The following is a 14,355-nucleotide window of genomic DNA, read 5'->3' as shown; positions in this document are numbered from 1 at the left end:
AGGATTTATCACAAAATAGGTACTAGATATTTGTAAAATATGTTATTTTATTCAAAATATTAGCTTAGTTTTACAATTCGTATGTGAAAGCAATAAAACAAGATACTCTTTCTAATAGTATATACATAATATTCATACAATAAAAGTACATAACATTAATGTTTTTCAAGTCTGTTAAAATATTCTGTAACTAAATACAATTTTTAAACATTAACATTAAATACTAAAATACTTGTGTGCATTATACAAATTTTTTCATTACGGTAGCAAGTATTTTCACATGCAATTTTAAAATTGCGCGTTCAGAAACTTATACCGCAGTTCACCAGAGTCCATAACTGCAAGAAGACCAGTTTTCGTTCTTCGCGCTTCTCTAGTGCGCATCTTCGCCCTGATTGGCGATACTTCCAAACGAAGTGGAAAGCGATTAGCCGAGAGCTCGCTGCGTTCCCCCACCATCTTCCAATCTGCGCGTCGCAGTTATGGACTCTGGTGAACTGCGGTATAATATGGCGATGAAAAAGTTTGAAATGTTTGAGATATTAGGTCCTGAATTTTGCCAGATTTATTAATTTATACCAAATCTTTATTACTTTTCTGGCTTAAATTTATACATAGTAGGTAAGGTTTTATTCAATATTATTCATTAATAATAAATTTTTAAATGGTTTCATAATAGTAAAGTCACGTGTTGAGTCATGTTGTGAAATTGTAAAAGGGTTTATATTAAGGGTTTATAATAATGAAACGTCATTTAATTAATATTTCTAATAAACAAAAATATCCTCTTTTAAATCGTAATCTTAAAAACAATTACTACAAGCAATGCACATGGAAAATTATTCACTCTAAAAGATGTGGTTCTGGTCTAACCTTAAAGAATATGCATAAATCTAATGAAGATTCAGAAAATGATGTTAACGAAGAAAATGATTCTAAAATTTCAAATTCGGTTTTACATGTTTCATACAATAAAAGTCAGGTTCATATAGAACAAAAGGATTTGTCTCATGTACCTACAAATTTTGAACAAAGTTTCTACAACAATGTATACCCTCTACATAAGAGCAAGAATAATAATTACGACGAGATGAATATTTTTGTAAAAAATAAAGTGGTACAAGAAGAAAATAGTAATGAAAATTTGGAAACTGGTGCTAATACAAGAATTAATGAAAATCTGAAAACTGATGTTAATACAAGGATTAATGAAATTAACATACAAATGCTTTCAAAATCATTGCACAAGCAAATATTCAAGTCTTCCTATAAGCAAGAAAAATTATCAGAGGAAGAAGTACAAGCTATAAAACATAATTTAAGTTTGTATGGAATAAATGTTGAAGATGCAACTAGATTACCAGAGGTAGACATTAAATTACCTGATTTAGAAGGAGATGATATAGAGCAACACTTTTATAATATTGCAGAGGCACAAATTAAACCTTACGTAAACATTATAGAGAAGATAATGAAAAATATTCCTAAAATGCCAACTGAGTGGGTGTTACATGAAGGATGGACCAGATATACTCCTAATGGAGTAGAATTTGTAGATTATCCATTAGAAGATGGTATTATTTTTGATGTGGAAGTTTGTATGAAAGAAGGACATTTACCAACACTTGCAACTGCAGTAACTAGTGAAGCATGGTATGGTTGGGTGTCAAAGTCATTAACAGATGGTACAAGTAGAAATTTTGAAGGTAAACAGTTTACCATGGATGAGCTTATTCCAATCGAAAGTACAGCTGAAGAACATGGGAAAAAATTGAGTACTTACCATAGAAAACCAAAAATTGTAGTAGGTCACAATGTATCATTTGATAGATGTAAGATTAAGGAACAGTATTGGTTGAAAAGTACAGGATTAAGGTTTATAGATACAATGTCTCTTCATATATCTGTAGGTGGAATCAATAGTTATCAAAGATCAATTTTGAATTCTAAAAAAGATACAGAAGAAAAATATAATTTGCTTATGCAAACTTCATTAAACAGTTTGGCAGAAGTTCACAAATTTTATTGTGGTAGTGAACTAAACAAGGAATTTAGAGATATATTTGTAGATGGGACTTTGGCAGAAATCAAACAAGACTTTAATACTCTGATGACTTATTGTGCAAATGATGTAATTGCTACTCACAAAGTATTGGTTCACTTATTTCCACTTTTTACAAGCAGATTTCCTCATCCTGTTACATTAGCAGGAATGTTAGAGCTTAGTACGGCATATCTACCCATAAATTCAAATTGGCAAAGGTACATAAATGAATCAGAATCTGTTTTTGAAGATTTAAACTATGAGACCAAGTTTATTCTTTCTAAAAGGGCTAATGCTGTTTGCGAATTAATGCACAATGATAAATATAAGGAAGATTTGTGGATGTGGAGTGAAGATTGGAGCACGCAGGAACTTAAAGTAAAGGGACAGTATTCAAAACTAAAGAAAAGTTGTAAAGTACAAAGTACAGCAAATGAAGAGATGAATTCTCAAAAGCACTTAACAAAGGCTGAAGAAGAGGAAGAAGAAGATCCTTTGGAGAAAGAATTTGCATATCTAAAAGAAACAAGAAAATTTTTTCCTGCAAAATTACCACATATGCCAGGGTATCCAGCATGGTACAGAGCACTTTGTTCTAAAAAAAGTGACGTAAATTGGTTGCCAGGTCCCCAGAATATAAGTACATCTAAGAAAATTGTCCCAAAACTTCTGAATCTGACATGGGAGCATTATCCTTTACATTATATTAAAGATAAAGGTTGGGGTATTTTAGTACCATATAGTAATGATTTAAATATCGAAACTGAAGTGCCTTTAAAACAACTGTTAAAACAGTGCTCTCTACCACAGATAGAAAATGATTCTGATGGAAACGAATATACGATGTCAAATCTCAATGAAGATGTTACAAATGAATTGCACAAAACTGAGTTCTGGCGCAACAAGAAAAAGAAGCCTCAAGTCGAATTGCAAAACATTTATAGAGGTAGTGCACTTTGGTGCAACGTGGATATAGATAATTGTTGTTACTTTCTGAAATTGCCACATAAAAACGGCGCAAATTATAACGTTGGTAATCCTCTTGCTAAAGATTTTCTGACCAAATTTTCTGAACATGTACTTGCTGGTTTGGACGCGAGTGCTGCAGATATATTAAAAAATTCTAGAATGGTATCTTACTGGAGGAACAACAGGGACAGAATTATGTCACAGTTTGCGGTATGGTTTGAAAATCATTATTTACCAGACAGTGTTAAAATTACAAAGAAATCAATGAATTACGGCGCAATTATACCGTTGTTAGTTGTTTGTGGAACCCTGACCAGGCGAGCCGTAGATGCTACATGGATAACTGCTTCCAACGCCCACACCGAACGTGTCGGTTCTGAATTACGAGCCATAATACAGGCTCCACCGGGATACAATATCGTTGGCGCAGACGTGGACAGTCAAGAACTATGGATTTCATCGATAATAGGAGACGCTCACTATAAGAAGATCCATGGAGCTACGCCCTTCGGTTGGATGACCCTGATGGGTACCAAGTCCAACGAAACAGATATGCACAGCGTCACTGCTAAAGCCGTTGGAATATCCAGGAGTCAGGCTAAGATCATTAACTACGCTAGGATCTATGGTTCTGGTCAAAAGTTTGCGGAAACACTTTTGAAACAGTTCAATCCTTGCATGACGAATGCGGAGGCTGCATCTAAATCTCGAAAAATGTTTACCATGACTAAAGGGAAGAAGATCTATCGGCTGAAGCCGGAATTCTTAAACGAACTACTCGACAAAGAGTATACGTTTTTTCAGGCGTATCAAACATCCCAAATGTACGGTAAAACTGTACTGGATATGTTTGAGAAACCTAAATGGGTAGGTGGTTCGGAGTCGGCCATGTTCAACAGGCTGGAGGAAATAGCAGGGAGCCCTTCTCCTGTTACCCCGTTCTTGGATTCTCGATTGACCCGTGCATTGGAGGGTCACACGAACAACGAGAAATATTTACCGACCAAAGTAAATTGGGTCGTTCAGAGTGGAGCAGTTGATTTCTTGCATTTAATGTTGGTCTCGATGAAGTGGCTGATGAAGGATAACATAAGGTTTTGTATGTCGTTCCACGACGAGGTGCGATACATGGTACAGTCTCGTTATAAATACAACGCCGCTCTTGCCATGCATGTAACTAATCTCTTAACAAGGTCTTTCTGCGCTTCGCGACTCGGCATGAAAGATCTCCCCATGTCGGTAGCGTTTTTCACTTCCGTGGAAGTAGACACCGTGTTGCGTAAAGAATCTGAAAATGATTGTATTACACCGTCCAATCCGCATGGTTTGAAAAATGGCTATGAAATTCCCATTGGGGAAAGTTTGGACGTTTGGGAGGCTATAGAAAAGTCGGGAGGAAATTTAAGATCAGGATATAAAAAGACCATCTGCAAGATTGTGTCCAAGCAAAAGAATAAGCCAAAGGAGGCATCAGTATCGGGTAAAATTTAATGACTTTTGATCCTTTGTGACAAAATGTTGAGGAGGAACATGTCACTGACTATAATGATCTTTATAGCAAGGATATTTGTTACAATAATTAATAATATTTATCTAAAATAACACGCGTCATTTACTTTAATATATTCCCAAAGATATTAGAAACGAGACATTGAAAATAGTATTATTTCTTTTTTTCTAAGTTTTAATTTACAGATAAAAAAAATGTCAAAAGCAACAAAACGTAAATATGTCGTTAAAGAAATCCAAGACTTGAGTGTTCCTACCGAATCGCAATCTATTGTGCGAATAATTGAATCGCGGGGTAATAATTTACACGAAGTCGAAGATGCTGCTAGGAATCAATACCTGGTGTCAATGCCGACGAAGTTTAGAAGAAATATTTGGGTGAAACGAGGCGACTTCGTGCTGGTAGAACCAATATCGGAAGGAGATAAAGTGAAGGCGGAAATCGTTAAGATTCTGACACGAGTACGTTCTTTTATTAGTTGTATTACCGAGTGTCTGTAAGTTAATTAACGTAACGCTGTCTTATTTATTAGGAGCATAAAAGATGGTATCGCGAACAGAATTGTTGGCCCCGTGAATTCGATGAAAGAATCAACTCCAAAGAAGCTGCCGAAGAACAAAACGAAGACGATCTTTTTGTAAATACTAATAGATTGTCGCACAATTTGAATAGGATAGGTAATAAGGGTGATACTAGTTCCGACGAATCTGATTCTAGTTAATACATTTTTATATTTTATTATAAGAAATAAAAATGTTTGTTTGAATACAAACGGAGGGGAAAAAATAAATAGGAGAGTTCAATTTTATCGCCGATTCATTTTAATTTGGTTATTATGATTCATATTTTAATAACATTTAGAAAGAAAGCAAACATGTAACAACAATGATAATGTCTTTCTGTTAAGAAGTTTATAAAGTTACTTTTGTGATTAATCGTTGAAGTGCGATCCAAAACTTTTTGACGAGTTACAAGTTTTGATTTATTGATTAGTATACACTTGTTAATAATGTTCAAAAGTGAAATATTTCATCGTAACAAAAGAGAAAAAGAGACAATTTCTTCATTTAACGGACTTGAACATTATCACGGCATTTATCGTTGCATTGTCTCTGATTAATCTTATCGGTTAGTATGATTTCTGCAATTCGATATACATCCCATCCTTTGTTGACCAGTTGCTACTACTACTGTGAAAAGCTGGTAATAAATTTCTCCTGTTTTTTTTATTTATTTATTTTAAGATTACTGTCCAGAATTAGATACTTTATTTTCTTAGTCGTGTTTATCGAGATTTTCGCAACATATACGAAGAATAGTGATAAAAAATCATTGTTAACGTCCTTGGAATCTTTATAAATTACACTTGTTCATTATACATTAAATCGTAAATGAAATTCGTTTTATGGAACCATGTTAATATAGATAAGAAAAAAATTCAGCGGTAAATATGTTTCTGCGTCATTTCTTCTGTGAAATGTATTTACCTGCAATTAGGGGAGAAAGGAATTCTTTGTTGTTTTAAGGATGACTGCTTCTTAAAAAATCCAAATTATTTTATGCTTCTGTAGTTAACGAAGCATTGTAAATAGTATCAATAAACGAAATTCTTTTGTAACTCGTTTAAAAATGTAAACAATTATTTATTCAGCGATGATTAGTAGAATATTGTACCGATAGTTTGAGCGAGTATGTTTCAAGCAAACGTACGTTTCTGAATCGCGAGCATTATATTGAATTAGCGAACTAAATTTGAAACGCAGTCTGGCAAGAAAGCCAGTAGCATGATAATCGAATGCACCAGAAACCTTAATACAATTGAATGACACGTTAGAACGATTGTTCGTCTTATCGGTGAAATCGGGAGATGAGGTTGTCGCGAGGACAGGTGCGCGCTGGTATCATTAAGAACGTTCAGTCATACTCTGCGATAGTGTCCTATCAACAACAAGCCGCTGATCTACCGTCTTCGAGACTATTTTCAATTTGATTACTGCGGTCTTTTTAAAATAAGTTGTAAATAAAAACCACGAAACAAATTGTATAGAAACGTGTCCGTATTATCGCTAGAAGTTGTGATATTTTGTGCGAGTTTCTTCGATGATATCAATCAGTTAACCGTTTGACGCATTTCTTTTGTTGTGCGTCGTGAAAGATAAGAGAAAAAAAAAAAATAAAGAAAGCATCTCGCATCCTTGAAAAGAAACGAGATGTCGAGATGATTCGTATTATCGGGAAAAAAAGAAATGTGGAACCGTGGCGGAAGTTTAATCAGAGACGCGAAACTACGCTCGAGCCTGTTAACGTATTCACGGACGCGTTGCGAATTCAATTTTCCTTGAAATGGCAAAATCGAGGAGCCATCCGCTAGGAGAATCCACGACCGTCTTCGGACGGAGTGAATCCTAATAAAAACGAGCAGTGTATGCGCGTTGTCTCGTTGACCCGGTCCGAAGCAATTTCCCGTGGAATTGGTGAAGTTACATCGGGATTCGTATTCGCTTCCCTGTGGCCCATTAACGGATCTACGCGGAATCGTCTGTTGGCTCGACGTGGGTCTATCGAGTTGTCGGCTTACAGAATGCTTTGTTTACCCGCGATAATTGCTTCCACCGAGTATACAAACTCTTAAAATAGATTATCGTCGGATTTGAAGTGTCCTTCCTGAACTGTATCACGTGCAAACACTTGTTTCGCGCGAATCCTTAAATGCACGACCATAGATTGCTATAATTACCCCTTCGAAGGAAGGATCTTTATTTTTCGTTCTCAACGAGGACAGTCATTATGAACGACACGTCAAGCGACGATACAAACGATTTGCATGATTTCTGGAAGGACTGGGATGTGAAGAATCTAACGGAGGCTGAGTACCTCACCAAAGTATTGGGGCCCAAGTATCTGCCCATGAGGATGGTGATACCCCTAACGATCACGTACGTTGTGATATTTGTAACTGGTATATTTGGAAATATTGCCACGTGCACTGTGATCGTTAGGAATGCCTCGATGCAGACTGCTACCAACTACTACTTGTTCAGTCTGGCCATATCCGATCTTACTCTACTTATACTCGGTGAGTCAAAGTCCTGTTTGCATTTTATAATACATATAAATGCTGAATAAACGCATTAATCAGCATAAAATGCGTAACGATTGATCCAGATTTCATCGGTTCAGCGTTCTCTTCTGATAACTAACAATAATTTATGAAAGAAAATAGAGATGATAAAGCTCGATGATCGTTTCAATAAAGATAAGCGGGTATTTTTGTACAAACGTCGATTTGCACCAGTCATTAATTAGTTAATTGAAACTGGTAATTGATTAAAGGGATGATATGGTATTGATAGCGTAAGGGAAAAATGATACGATTCAATTAAACCCTTTCATTGCTAAATATTTTTGAAAATCGAACGTGATCTAACGTAAATACCGAAGGAATATATTTCATTTCTACTTTCTTACATCGAGACTAGAAAGATAAAAGCTCTAAATTAATCTATGCCTTGTGTGTACATTAATGATCGTTATCTGTACAGTGGCTTCGTTTAGCGATCATAATTATTTTACTTTTTTTTTCAAGAATAAAAATCGCGCACGACCATTGAAATCTCTCTGAAATTAAGAGATTTCATACGATAAACACGATTTACGATTTGTATATATTTGAGCCTCGATTAAACGTCAAATCCATGAACAATCGTGTTTTTCTATTTACGTAAATTACTCGAGAGTGTATCTGGTTCGAACAGTCAAAATTCGAGATCAAGATAACGCGAGTCAATGATAAGAAGATCGTTTGTATATGTATGTACGATGGAATTTTAATGTTTCCTCAATTTGGTGTACGTGAAAACCCAAGTTATTGAATCTGGCGTTGAAAACGTTGTTATATAAGGGCTTTTTTCGGCAAACGTGAATGTATCCAATAATTATACAGAAAGATCAGAATTTATAATTATACTTGGAATTTTTGTTTTATTTACATCGTGTGAATTTCTTTTCTACGTAGATTTTCGGAATTGACGTCAAACTGTTATTATTTGAAAATCATTTGTTGACAGAATAATTGAACACAGATAAAAAATATAAAAGCAGATATCGCGCGTCGATTGTAATATATAAATTAATAAATGTATGAAGCTTATATCCCAACGTATAATTGAACCATTTCAGTTTGACAGTTATTATTATCAGTTATGACGATTATACGCGCATTAATATAGTTTTCTCTTTGTCGAGAGATTGAATTTTAGAAAATATCTTCAACGTGGGCTTCGTCATATTGCATCAAACGATTCAATTAACAAACGAGTGTTTATCTCGTTCCAACAGCGTAGCTGGCATTAATAGAAAATAAATTCCGGTTCGACGATTGCGTTTGTTATACTGGTAAATTTTCTCGTTAATTTAAACGATTGAAAGAGTTTCTGTGAAATCAATTTTACACAGGCAGCCATTGACGTAACCAGGATCTTCCTCTAGTTTTAAATAGAAAAGTTTCTACTCCTTTTTTCAATCGCACAATAAATATTCAAATTGTTCTGATACCTCGAGGTACAGTTTCTACTCATTGTAATGTCAACGTGACGTTCACGCGTTAATTATCTCGTAAGTTTAAGTCAGTCGTAAATCTACTTTCGGGAAAAATTAGTCTGCGTATCATGAGGATGCTTGTGTGCTTCTTCGTTGAATCTGACGTCAATTGCACAATCGTCACAGATATAACTGAACATAGATTTCACTTAACGTAATCATTCTTGTGCAAGAATGATCGTTATCAATTTTTCTTCGATTATTTTCAGGATTACCTAACGAACTGAGCCTCTTTTGGCAGCAATACCCATGGGCTTTGGGGGTGAGTCTTTGCAAAATCAGGGCATACGTGTCGGAAATGTAAGCAACGTATTTTCAGCTTTCAAGACAATATGTTTAGTTATTCTGGTCCATTCAACAAGAATTCTTTGATCCGAATTGTTGCCTCTGTTCCCTAGGTCATCTTACGTATCGGTTCTTACGATAGTGGCCTTCTCAATGGAAAGATATTTAGCCATTTGTCATCCGCTACGAGTCTACAGGATAAGTGGTCTCAAAAGACCGATACGTTTCATTTTGGCTGCATGGTCGATCGCATTGGTCTCAGCGATACCATTTGCGATCTACACGAAAGTGAATTTGGTCGAGTACCCACCAGGTTGTTAAACGTGGTTTTCTTACATTTATCCCTGTCAAACGAGGCTTATTAAGAAACATTAAAAAACTATGGAATATTGTTTAGGTTCTGGAAATTATTCAGCTGATTCGTCAATATGCGCGATGCTCCTGCCATACATGCCTGATTTTCCTCTCTACGAGTTGAGCACCATCATCTTCTTCTTGATACCGATGCTCGTTATTCTTGTGGTGTACACGAGGATGGGTCTGAAGATCAGGAATAGCACGAAAGCCACCCTGAGCTCGGTGGTGGAGGGCGGGATCCATGGAGATTCGAAACAGGCTCAGTCCAGGAAATCTGTCATCAGAATGTTGAGTAAGTGGTCGAATCTATATTATTTTATCGTTCACTGTAGTCCAATTGTCACGGAATCGTTGGAATTCCTTTTATTTACTCTACGAAACGTGTAGATCACAACAATTTGTGTTACAGGTGCCGTAGTCATTTTGTTCTTCGTATGTTGGGCTCCGTTTCACGCTCAACGACTGCTTTACGTTTACGCGCAGGAGTCCGATTACTATCCCGACCTAAACGAGTGGTTGTACATTCTCAGTGGATGTCTCTACTACTTCAGTACGACCGTGAACCCCATTTTATATAATTTAATGAGCATGAGGTACCGGCACGCGTTCATACAAACGATTTGCTGCAAAACGAAGAGCACAAAGAGAAAAAGCTGGACCACCAGACAGTCTCAGAAAAGTCATAGCAATTCAAATGGAAAAATACGCAATTCGAGCTTCAGGTGTTCCGTAAGGTATTATTATTACTGAAATGACACAAATGACGACAATGGTTTTCCAAGTGTCCATGACATTTGCATCATTTCTTTTTTCTAGGTACACTATCAGCCAAGCGAAAGAAATGTTTCGATTCACTGCCAGTCGAGATAACGTAGACAAAGATGGGAATATGAACGATAACGTCTCTCGTAAATCTTACGTATTAAAGAAGGAAGACCCGACGTCTAAACCACTTCTCGATCGAATACATCCCACTGTACAGGAACAGAAAAGCAATACAAGTTCCACGTGTAACACGAAAACTGGCAACTCCATGTCTACGGCTAGCAGTTCTTTATAATTCACACAAAAGTTTAGCGTTTAGAGATTACTGTAAATAATTGTGAGTTAATCCATTATTGCACCCATTATTTATTTCCTGACAGAACGTATTGTATAGTTGTATCGTTTAAGTTAATTTTTACTCGATTACGAAGGCTATTTAATTAAAAGTTTTAGCGATTTTTTTGTTTCATTGTTTTATATGCATATTTCATTTTCTTCTGCAAGTATTCGAGAAATTTTTGTTTCATTACATTTCATTTCTTTGTTACCTAAACATGGTTACATGTAAAGACTCCCTATGGAGACAAATAAAAAGGAACTTTTATCGCACGAAGTGCGAGCTGAATGGTTTTTGACATCCTTTTTATGATGGTAAAATGACTTTTAATGGTAAAATGACCATTTGCGAAATGCAAATGGTTTTGCATCCTTTGGAAAGATCTTATTGATTTTTTTGATTACTTTTAAAGAGATTTTCTCGAAACAGAATTCTATATATAAGTAATATGAACTTATTCATCTTGTTTCATTGCAGTTTTTCAATCTCCTTCTATTTTATGCTTCTTTCGTCAGAGTTTGCAAACAGGCATACTGTTTCAAAGGAGAGTCAATAAAATGAGTGCAATTAAAACGTAACTTTGCGATGTTCCGACGGGTCGTATTCAGAATTATTAAAAACTTTAGAAAAATCATGCTTCCAATCAAACTTTTCCAAGAATGTTGCATTGAAAAGTAAGTTTCTAATTGCTTTCTCTAAAGTTTCGAATACTGATTGACACTTGTAAGCTCGAACTTTGCCGCAATTTCTTCGATCATTATCATTACAAAGTTGAGATACTTTCATTATTCGAAGTTTGCTTGAAAGATAATTCGAGAAGCTTGCCACCTGCGAGGCAACGTGTGACGAAAGACTCGATGAATTATTTATTATTATCTCGATCCTCCTCAGTCGAGAAAAACTAACGAGTTAATGATTTATCGCAAGAAATTCCATAGTCACGGAAATGGAATTAATTACAGTGGTGGATTAACTTTTGACTGCTTCGTTAGGTAATTCATTTATCTTGGACAGTCAAGCTCCACACTGCCACTAATGACGAAACTGTGTTACAGCAAAGTGAGCGGAACTGGCTCATTGATATTCCATTCTTCTCACAATCAGTTGAATGGCAAGTCATATCAAAGAATTTTTACCTTTAGTTCCGATACAAACAGATGAACGAGATCGTAAACGAACCACTTCTCGGTTCGAGTTGTCAAAATGAAAAGTGTAACCTAAGTCATTCTACCATCATAAAAAGGATGTCAAAAACAATATCTCGAGAACGTAAAAATGATGGTGGTGGTTCTTTTAAATTATGCCTCGGAATTGATCGCTTTTATAGTGATTGAGTATTTCACTTCTACATATCAATGTCTTCTTCGACCGATATTCGCGCAATTAAATGGAGAGAAATCATTGCAATGGGTAATATCTATATTTTGATATAAGGATAATACTATTACTCTGATTCAGCCTCTAGCGTACGCCTTTCTATTGATTTTTCATCTTTCCTTTTTCAGACGCAACGTTTTCATATCATTTAAAAGTTTCTCCCGTAGACTGAATAAGGACAAAAACGAGGAAACGCAATGCTCTATAATGTCGATACACTGTGAGAAGACGCCAAAGGTAAAACTCGAGGTGTATGTAGAGAAAAAAAGATAAGAAACAGAGAAATTCACTTTGCATTCTATGTTTCCGTTTTTGTCCACGTTCATTTGAGTTAATACGAACTTGAGAATTTTCATTTTTGAAATACTATTGATAATTGATGAGTAGAGCCTTTCATAAACGAATGTTCGAACATGTTTACAGTTCTTCTGTTACATATTCATTCTTGGTACGGTGATTTTGATCCTGGACTCTCATGTACCGGCAGTGCACAACCGTGTAAGACCCGAGGTGGATCATCTGCTGCTTTGCCGTTTTTACCAGCTACATTTGCCGCAACAAGCGATCCAGATCTCTCGGCATCATCGTCCAGAAAATACGGAACGTATGTTACAGCAAGCCTTGACCCGTGAACCGAGAAAATATGTGCTACATTTCTTGCTCGCTGATGGGTCCAATGAAATTTCGAAAATCTTTCCCGAATAACCACGAAGACGGAGGACTGCAGCCATCGTTGCAGAGATTCTTTTATAACGAGGATATTATGCAAATGAATGCAAATCAGAGTTAGAGGGAGGGAAGCAGATTTGCGAATGATTACTTCGCAAAATAGGAATTCCGCAGATGGGAATCGAAAGTTTTCAATTGAACTGGTAAATATGTTTGCTCGATTTGTTGAAATTGAAATTCTTGTTTCTCGAAGAGAAACCATGAACCTTAAGAAATATTTCTATCAACAGTTTGATGGTAAAATTTAGAAAATGTCTAAAATGATACTTAAATTTCATCGTGGAGAAGGAGTTTCGTCTACTTTGAATTACAGAGGACATAAGTTTATAAGAAATTGAATAAGAAGTAAATGGAAGTTCCGATTAAAATCGAACTTAATTACGTGTTTTAGCGTGATTTAGGAGGGCTTTTACTCGACGAGGAGAAATAAGGCTTTAATAGCGATGATTCTGGAGCTCATAACGGCGTCATACTTGAATTTTTCTTCTAATAAGATCAAGTAACGTCAGATTTTTACCGCAAAATCATTTAAAAATGATTTTATGCAACGGTCTACTCGTTGAATCTTCAGGATACGTATGGGAGAAATAAAATGTAAATCCCAGAGGAATCCAATTCTTAGCACCCAAGTAAGAATTAAGGTACGTCATGATTTACCGTCCCCTTGGAAAGTTCAATTTGCCATGATATTAAAACCTCGTTTAATTTAAGTTGGCCCCAGATGCAAATACATTTAGAACACTATCTCGAGTGGTACATCTCCAGCGAAACTAATGTGGCTGTTTCACGCTATCTTTTTAATGCAATCACCCACGTATCTGATACATTTTGTAATTAAATTTATATTATTAATAAATACTCCGAGAAACACGATTTTACTGGTTCAGTTAGGAAGAGTTTGGAGGGGTTAAAGTCGAGGGTTGGATGCGTAGTGGATGGGCGCGTGGTGCGAAGGTGGAATAGCAGACCCACTCGAGAGACATCACTTGTCTACGGTCTGCGAACCAGTGCACTTTTAATACAACCCATTCATACCATCCCTGGAGTCGTTGCGATAACGTGACACTTCTGTCAATAATTTGACTTCTTCGAAACGTCATCAATTACACGAGAACATTAACGAATATATCATGAAGAAAAGAAAGTTCCACGAGGTGGAATGTTTCGTGTGACATGTTAATAAGAATTGATAGTGGTGGGTCTATAGAGCCCAAAGTGGAATCGTAAAATACATATAAGTATCAAGTGTAAAAACCTGACTATAATTTTTTAAGTATTACTAGACAATTAAATTAGGAAATAAAAAATGCTTGCTTTATTTTCAAAGTGAGAACGAACACTTGTGTGCCACAAGGAAATACTATTCATAAACAATGAATGTAT

At 35.8% G+C, this 14,355-nt stretch overlaps 3 protein-coding genes across 19 annotated transcripts; all 3 read left to right on the top strand.

Moving 5' to 3' along the window:
• The first annotated feature begins 462 nt into the window (after nt 1-462).
• On the top strand, nt 463-5,331 carry LOC117612063 (putative RNA-binding protein EIF1AD). 4 transcript variants are annotated; one of them, XM_034340749.2, is made up of 3 exons: nt 463-621; nt 4,709-4,984; nt 5,056-5,331. In XM_034340749.2, exons 2-3 carry the CDS (start codon nt 4,718-4,720, stop codon nt 5,242-5,244), a joined length of 456 nt encoding a protein of 151 aa, XP_034196640.2. In that variant the 5' UTR covers nt 463-621; nt 4,709-4,717; the 3' UTR covers nt 5,245-5,331. The 4 variants fall into 4 exon arrangements, with proteins under 4 accessions (XP_034196640.2, XP_034196639.2, XP_034196641.2 ...); XM_034340748.2 differs by having other exon boundaries at nt 4,696-4,984; XM_034340750.2 differs by having other exon boundaries at nt 465-617.
• On the top strand, nt 633-4,504 carry tam (DNA polymerase gamma, catalytic subunit tam). Its single transcript, XM_034340747.2, has one exon. It carries the CDS (start codon nt 743-745, stop codon nt 4,502-4,504), a length of 3,762 nt encoding a protein of 1,253 aa, XP_034196638.2. The 5' UTR covers nt 633-742.
• Nucleotides 5,332-6,175: 844 nt separating the features above from the next.
• LOC117612064 (neuropeptides capa receptor) lies at nt 6,176-14,342 on the top strand. Of its 14 annotated transcripts, none has more exons than XM_076692379.1 (11): nt 6,220-7,599; nt 9,332-9,422; nt 9,521-9,720; nt 9,805-10,056; nt 10,174-10,498; nt 10,581-12,276; nt 12,372-12,480; nt 12,667-13,115; nt 13,203-13,471; nt 13,544-13,601; nt 13,684-14,342. In XM_076692379.1, exons 1-6 carry the CDS (start codon nt 7,311-7,313, stop codon nt 10,822-10,824), a joined length of 1,401 nt encoding a protein of 466 aa, XP_076548494.1. In that variant the 5' UTR covers nt 6,220-7,310; the 3' UTR covers nt 10,825-12,276; nt 12,372-12,480; nt 12,667-13,115; nt 13,203-13,471; nt 13,544-13,601; nt 13,684-14,342. The 14 variants fall into 14 exon arrangements, with proteins under 14 accessions (XP_076548495.1, XP_076548497.1, XP_076548496.1 ...); XM_076692378.1 differs by having other exon boundaries at nt 13,544-13,613; XM_076692371.1 differs by having other exon boundaries at nt 10,581-11,858; nt 11,922-12,276; nt 13,203-14,342.
• The last annotated feature ends 13 nt before the right edge of the window (nt 14,343-14,355 follow it).

This window comes from Osmia lignaria, chromosome 15, assembly GCF_051020975.1.
Source record: "Osmia lignaria lignaria isolate PbOS001 chromosome 15, iyOsmLign1, whole genome shotgun sequence".
NCBI classification, from domain to species: Eukaryota; Metazoa; Arthropoda; class Insecta; order Hymenoptera; family Megachilidae; genus Osmia; species Osmia lignaria.
This window is presented reverse-complemented; position numbering and strand designations above follow the sequence as displayed.

Excerpts from the sequence above, each read along its gene's own strand:
- LOC117612064 (XM_076692371.1), top strand. The coding sequence starts at position 7,311 with ATGAACGACACGTCAAGCGACGATACAAACGATTTGCATGATTTCTGG. Across the intron at positions 9,721-9,804 it reads TTTGGTCGAGTACCCACCAG|GTTCTGGAAATTATTCAGCT; the intron begins GTTGTTAAACGT and ends AATATTGTTTAG. Across the intron at positions 10,057-10,173 it reads ATCTGTCATCAGAATGTTGA|GTGCCGTAGTCATTTTGTTC; the intron begins GTAAGTGGTCGA and ends TTTGTGTTACAG.
- tam (XM_034340747.2), top strand. The coding sequence starts at position 743 with ATGAAACGTCATTTAATTAATATTTCTAATAAACAAAAATATCCTCTT.
- LOC117612063 (XM_034340749.2), top strand. The coding sequence starts at position 4,718 with ATGTCAAAAGCAACAAAACGTAAATATGTCGTTAAAGAAATCCAAGAC. Across the intron at positions 4,985-5,055 it reads TCGTTAAGATTCTGACACGA|GAGCATAAAAGATGGTATCG; the intron begins GTACGTTCTTTT and ends CTTATTTATTAG.